The sequence below is a fragment of the Oryzias latipes genome, chromosome 14, assembly GCF_053564925.1.
Source record: "Oryzias latipes strain Hd-rR chromosome 14, Olatipes_Hd-rR_3.1".
Lineage (NCBI taxonomy): Eukaryota > Metazoa > Chordata > Actinopteri > Beloniformes > Adrianichthyidae > Oryzias > Oryzias latipes.
Window position 1 is genome coordinate 7,076,497 of NC_136250.1, and position 7,273 is coordinate 7,083,769.

Here is a 7,273-nt window from a genome sequence, read left to right on the forward strand (position 1 = left end):
GGTTATGTATGGTTTTCAAAGGGACGGCAGGTTTTTGTTTTTTGTTTTTTTGCACAATTGCTGTAAAGGATGAGCAGTTGCAAGGAACGGAAATGATGAGAACCAGTGGATGAAGCTTGTTTGAGGATGCACGTCAACAGCAGAAAACCACATGCTTTAACCTGCAGTGTCTTTCCTGTATTTAGATTATTTGGAGTTGGCATGCTTTTGGAGATCTAACAATGAAAGATTCGCAAGACAAATGTCCTCTGATATGATATTTTTACAATGTAAAAGTAAAAATATACATGATAGATGTATTTAAAGATTATATCATCCTTAAAGACCCACTCCAATCATCTTTTGAGTTTTTTCAAAGGGTTTCCTGTGGTCTTTTAATTATGATTATGCCATGTTTTGCCAAAACTGTGCTGTTTATTAGGACATAGTTTCTGCAGAGCGGCAAGAGTTCATTAGAAATTCACCTCTGAGTTGGGGGCGGTCTGCTGGCGCGGAGTAAACCCATCACCACTTCCTGTCACCCATCTGTTTACACACTCTCCCACTCGTTTACACCCACTCACAACCCCAGCCTAACATTACCAATGCAACAAAAATGATGAGCAACGTTGTAGCTATCCAGTCGTGCGGTTTTGAGCCAGATTCCAGCTCAGACGAGGAAAAAAAAGACGTACGTGGATCTATTTTTCTGCAGGTGGATGATCAGAATGGAGTGGGGCAGAGAGCTTATAGCCAATGACTTTAGCTACTTTGTAACAACTACAAGCTTTTTCCAACTGCATTTTTTTGTCAGCTCCCAATTCACAACAATTTGAATAAAGAAATACTCAGAAATGCAATTTGAGCTTAATGTTCTTCGTATATTCCCCATCATGGGGGCATATCATGCGGCAAAAACATGGGTCTTGATCTCAACTATTACCTCTAGAATTGGACTTTGAGGGGAATTGACTTGTTTCTATGTGTTCATTTTTATTGTTTCCGTTAATGTTAAATGTGCATGTGCAAGGTCAAAGGACAAGCCAGTTTCACCACCAGATGGGTGAAGCAGGGCATTATTTAAAAGCAAAACTCCAATTAGTATGAAGGTGACAAGGTATTTTCAGATAAAAACATGGTTGAATACTCCCTGGCCCTCTTTTGGACTGACAGGGACACCAAGTGACTGATGTCATTGTCCTATTTAGGGAGTCTGCACGGAGGACAGACATGTGCCCTGCAGGAGTTAGCAAAGATTTTTAGACAAACAGAGCTTTTATATTAACCCACTTAGAATAAGATAGAGTGGACTGGAAAGATGTCGAGCTTTGTGATGCACCATCACTTGTTCTAAATGGAGTTTGAAAATATAGCCGTATACATTTAGAAGCATTGCCTCTCTTTAATGGACATAGTGGTATATTGCTGAATCACTGGGATAAATATACTTTTTTTTTTAAATACCCCTAAAAAAAATTTCAATTTCAATTTTTTTCCTGATTCATGTGTTTTCTAAGCACTTCAAGCAGCAGCAGTGGAATAATTATGAATCATTCATCCAGCTTTATATATGTTAATTTAAACAATATGGGCCACTGTGAAACAACAATGAAATGATTGCTGCAGGTACCAGCTGTGCCACAGCCAAAAGGTTTCATTTTAAAATGGATTCCACTGGGATTGACCTTTTCTATTTCTGCAATCCTCCTTAATTACACCAACAGTTCATAGTCCGCCTGTACTTCTTGACAAGAAGTAGGGTTCATATGCAGGTTAAACCAACACATTGCATGTTGCTGATAAAAACAAAACAAAAAAAGAGGAGTAAGGAAAGAATAAAAAGTCAGCAAAAATCTTGACCACCGCACCTTGGTAACTGTCATTTTGTCTTGTCAAAAGCAGACACCAACGGTGGACATCCGCCCACGCTCAGCCACGGCGATTCAGATGAACAACGCCACACACATGCAGGAGCGGGACGAGGAGTACGGCTATGAATGTCTAGATGGAAAGGACTGCACCAGCTTCTTCTGCTGTTTCGAAGACTGCCGCTCCGGAGCCTGGCGGCACGGCAGGTTGCACATCCGCATCGCCAAGATAGACTCGTATGCACGCATCTTTTTCCCCACTGCATTTGCCCTCTTCAACCTGGTCTACTGGGTCTCCTATCTCTATCTCTAAGCTGGGGTGTGTATGCAGCTTTAGCCTATGGTCTGTTACATTTTGCATATGCTCTGCTCCAGCAAGTGACATTTAAAGGGAACCTGTATGAAATCCCCACATTATCTTCTAGTTTTTGTTGTTGTTGTTGTTGTAGCATTACATTATGCTAGTGTGACACATTTCATTTGTTTAATTGCACAAAATAATAAAAAAAAAAGAAAAGGGAAATTGACCAAAGGGGTTTGCAGAAAGATCAAATTAGGACATTATTAGATTAGAGTTAAATGAAATCAATTGAAAACATCCTGATGTTTTTTTTTTATAGATTACTTCTTCTTATATTCATCTATTATGCATCACTTGGTTATTTTAATCCTTTTTTCCAATTACTGAAATACACAAAAGCAGAAGCACTTTAAAGAAGCTGTGTTCAGGAGCGACATTATTCATTTCTTCCTTTAAAGCTAACTTGTTTTTTTTTCTTTCATTACACAATAATAAATGACACATCACAATATGTGCAGTCAGAGGACAATAACATGAACAAATTCAGCTGTACAAACTTTTATTTAAACTTTCTTTAACCAGGTAAGTCGATGGAGAACCAATTTTCATTTACAAAGACAACCTGGACCTATGAAGCATGTTTTTTTTTTTACTTTTGGACTGTATATATTTTAAAAAGACATGGTTGTTTACATTTATTGCATGCAACTTTCAAACCAAAAATCTGCATTTTTTTTATCACTGTCTACTGTTGGCTATGGAAATGAGAACGATTAAACAGTTGATTATTTTTTAGCATTTAGTTTTTTAGCATTTAGTTGCACTTTTTTAAGAATATGGCTGAAAAATGGGTACAAATCTGTTTTCTACAGACATTCACACCAAGTTTCCAATCATTATCCAATTGTTTAAATTATTGGAAAATTATCTAGTAAAATGTAGACAGGATAATTTGGATGCTGTTATCTAAGAAACAGATTTTAGATCAATATAAAAGCAGATACTGTTTAACATCAAGCCTCTTTCTGCCATTTATTTTAAAAACAGCAGCAATGTTTTTATTTTGTCAACTTATCTCTACCCACATTAGCAAAGCTAACGCAAAACCGCTCGCGCCGACCATTGACTGTATAAGAGAACTGGATCGAGTGAGTGTGACGTCCCTCGCTTCCCTTTCCAACCAAATGAAGTCAATTCAGTCGACATTTCTTGGGATACGGGATCTTGCCATGTAGGAGCCAGAAATCGTCAGGAGGCAGGGATTAGTGTGAGTTGGTCTGAGTACTTCCTGCTTGGAACATGAAGGGGAGGGGTCACTCAGTCCAGTTCTCTTATACAGTCAGTGGTGCTGACATGTTTGCCAAGAGCAGATGGGTGGTGGGTTTGAAAGTGACAGGAAAATGGAAAGTTATGACGTATAAAAATTAAATCAGATAATTAACCACCATGTAGACTGGGATATTCTGATGATCACATTTCCATAGTCAATTTGCAAATCTGATTTCTCCCGGTTTTCCAATTTTTGCGAGCGTGCAGACAGGCCCAGTGACGCTTCTTAGCGAAAAAGCACACATTTGCACAATTATAGGTTTTTCCATTTTGCTTATGCAAGCTTCCTCAAGAGAAACCCGGTGAAAACAAGCAGTTCTTTTACCTAATTTATTGCAGCTGCAGTATGACACGCAGTGTTCTAATATCTAATTTAGCTAAAGCATCAACAAAAAAAGCTGGTTCATAAACTAGATAAAAATGTGTACACAACACATGTACAGGCTCTGTTTTTAAAAGAATTGTATCAAGAGCTCAAATTTCAAATGGTTTATAAGAAAATCCCACATGTTTTGTTATTTGTTTGTTTTGTTTGAATCAAATTCAGCTTGAATGTGTGAAGAGTTTATTGACATCTGAAATGTAACTGTTTTGCACAGGAATTAGAGTCCCTGACCGGTCAATTCGGATAGACGACATAATGCAACTGACAGTGTAGCACTACCCTCTGTAAACTAATAGGAAATGGGTGTAAATCACATCATTTATGTACATAAGTAGTAATGGAAAAAAAGACACACTTGTCAAGCCCATGGCATTTTGTAATAGGGCATATATTTTGTAATTTTAGCAAGGTTACAGTATATCAATATAATCCACCATATTATACTTGCTGTATTATGTTGGACTGATCACGCAAGGCATCTGGGTGAAGTTTAAGGTGGGAGGTAGGGTAATTTATTTATCTATTGATGTTATTTATTCATCATTATGTTCAATAAAATGCCTCTTTAGCCCCTTAAAAATAACAGCAAGCAAAAAAAATAAAAAATAAAGGATAAAGAGTCTTTTATTAACTTTCTGTTGTCAGTGGAGCTTGAGCTTATTTATCTTGTGTTTTCTATGTTGTGACCAATGTATGCTTCTTCAACAAAGGTATGTCAAGCTGTTATATTTGCGTGATTTCTAACATTCCCATCTTCCAGGATCTGAGTATTGGATTTTTAAAAAATGGATAAATTAAAAAAAAATAATAATCCGAAAGCAGCTCCTAAATCACCACAAGAAAAGTGCTAGCTTTAGTTTGACTGTAATTTCACACTGTTTTCTAAAAAATGAAACTTTTCTTAACTTGAAAGAGCACCGATCAAGATCCAGATGTGTTACTTTAACAATTTCTTAGGCTGTTTATTTCCCTTCATGTGTGTGATGGTTGTCGTGTACGGTTCAACGCTGCCGCTTAGTTACCTGAACCCGTCTTCAATAAACACATGCTCTGTTTCTCACATCTTTAGGGAAGTAGGAGTGTAACTAGTTACATACACTCACTTTAATCAGTGTTTAGTTGTTGACAACCATTCACCTGTCTGATTTCTTCAGTTTTGATGTGCCAAAATAAGAAAAAAACTATAATTCTGATTTTTTTTTTCCAAACGTTTTTACATCAGAAAATAGCGAATGGAAATGCAGGTGCTTTAGAAATGTTTTTTTGAATTCATTATTGAGATTTTTTGTTTCTCTTGTTTTTGTCCAAAATGTCTTTTGATAAAAAGCAAAGGAAATTAAACAATGATTCAACCTAAAATTGAATAATTGTAATAACTGAGGTTCGTCTGCTGTTTTCACTGCGAAAAAGGAAAAATGAACGAAAATAAAGTGGCCACGAGCACATTTTCCATGGTTTATTGCAGGTTCCATGAAAGTTAAAGTTTGGTGATGTTGTTTTTGTCATAAAAAAACAGTTTTTTAAGGATTCTGAGGCATGCATACTCCTCTGTAGTGTGCACATGGGACAGGAATTTATTTCAACTTGTTGAATAATCAGACCTCATTCCTAATACTTTGACTGCAATGACACACAAACATCCATTGTACTTCTTTCTTTTTGTTTCAATCCTTTAGTGAGATCTAAAGTGAACGGCACAAGTAGAAATTTTCTATCGTTCCATAGTTTGTCCAACACTAAAAAAAGTAAAAAAGAGCTGGAAATGCAGGGCTCAATAAAACGAGTCCCGAATCAAAATCAACTTCATACGATTGTCAACCGCACAGTATTGTTGGTTATTTGTCCACTATATATATATATATATATATATATATATATATATATATATATATATATATATATATTATTCTATAAAAGATATATTATTATTCCATAAAAGGGGCACTGATCAATTCTGATGCTGTGGATCATATATTATAAATGTTATTTGAAAAAAGCCTTTTCTTAAGGAAATTGCACATAGCTGTGGAATTTTACAATAAAATTGTTGCATTTGTTAGTGTTTTATGTCATTTGTTTTAACTGTAGGGAATCAATAGCGTACTGACCCAAAAATGCTGCTGTTTATTGTATTGCAGTTTAGCTGCGAAAATGTTAGTAAATTACTAGTTTATGAAAATACTTCATATTTCCCATTTTGCTAATTCATACCCAGAATGAGACATACGCTCTTGAAAAAAAGAAAAAGCTAACACATGATTATACTGAATGACAGTTAAAATTTGCATTAAAAAAGGGTTAATTTCAACGATTTGACGAGCCAAGTATTTGGCATAATAGGATATGCTGTATGAATAAAAATAATAGGTGGTAGGTGTGGCCTTGAAGTATCAGTCACTCAACAAGAAAAAACTTCAAAGATCTCAACAACAAAACAGCAAAGCTAAAAATAAAAAGACAAACATATTTTAGAAATTAAAACTGAATACATTTTCTTTTGGTGTTTTTTGTATTTGAAATTACGTTTTGGATTCTGGATTTTTGTTTTCATTTGCACTTCAGGGCCACTGCAGATTAGAGATACAAGAGCTCTCAATCAGTTTAAAAAAAAACTTCTCTGATAACTTTATAAGTCACAAGGGACTGAAAGCTTAAAAAAAGGTTCCAACAAGAAGTAAGTGTGGAAAACAATGATATGGGAAGGAAAAAGCTTGGCATAGTCGTGATCTGAACACCCGGCTTTGATTTTCAAACTACAACAGCAGCTGCAGCAAACTGCAAGAAAAATAAGATGTTAACATAAGAAGCAGATTTAGCTTTTATTTTATCAAAGAAAAATGGCCTCAGATCTCAGTTTCGTCCAATATATTCCGGGAAGAGCACTTGAACTAGAGCAGCAGTCAGCGGATGGAACCCTGCGCTGATACCTCCCTCCCCACTGGGCAAGGTGGCAGCTGCAAAGGACGGCAGCCGAATCCCTCTGATTATTACACAACCGTCTGCAGTGTAGCACATCTCTGTCGGTTTGAAGCTCTTTCATCAGCTGAGGTGGTGCATGCAGAGCTGAGAGTACAGGGAGGCCCGCATGAATAATGCAGTCTGCACATGGCTCACGTTTTAGCGAAGCACTCTTCACTGAGGTGCAGCAGAAAAATGAATTCACTCAGACACTCCAAATATCTTTTAAAGTGATAAAAATGAACAATAAGAACTCTTAATATGGTGTTTTGTGCATTTATTTAGGAGGATTATGCAACATAAAAGTGGAAGATTAGGCTAAATGATGACAGCATAATGTTGGCCTTTATTAAATATTTACGATACCTATTAGTATATACATTTCTGTCACAGAAAACCCATTGTATGGATTTTCAAAATAATAAAAAAAAATGAACATTTTGCTGCACACAT

At 36.1% G+C, this 7,273-nt stretch overlaps 1 protein-coding gene across 4 annotated transcripts in view; it reads left to right on the forward strand.

The window, feature by feature from the left end:
- The window catches only part of gabrg2 (gamma-aminobutyric acid type A receptor subunit gamma2), a 59,548-nt gene extending 54,310 nt beyond the window's left edge, over positions 1–5,238 (forward strand). For 2 of the 4 annotated variants that reach the window (XM_011483181.4, XM_023962363.2), the window contains one exon: positions 1,882–5,238. In XM_011483181.4, coding sequence (XP_011481483.1) covers positions 1,882–2,160 — 279 coding nt within the window. In that variant the 3' untranslated portion in view covers positions 2,161–5,238. Of the gene's footprint in view, positions 1–1,878 lie in introns of all 4 variants that reach the window. The other 2 variants (XM_023962362.2, XM_011483180.4) reach the window with 1 other exon arrangement.
- Positions 5,239–7,273: the final 2,035 nt, after the last annotated feature.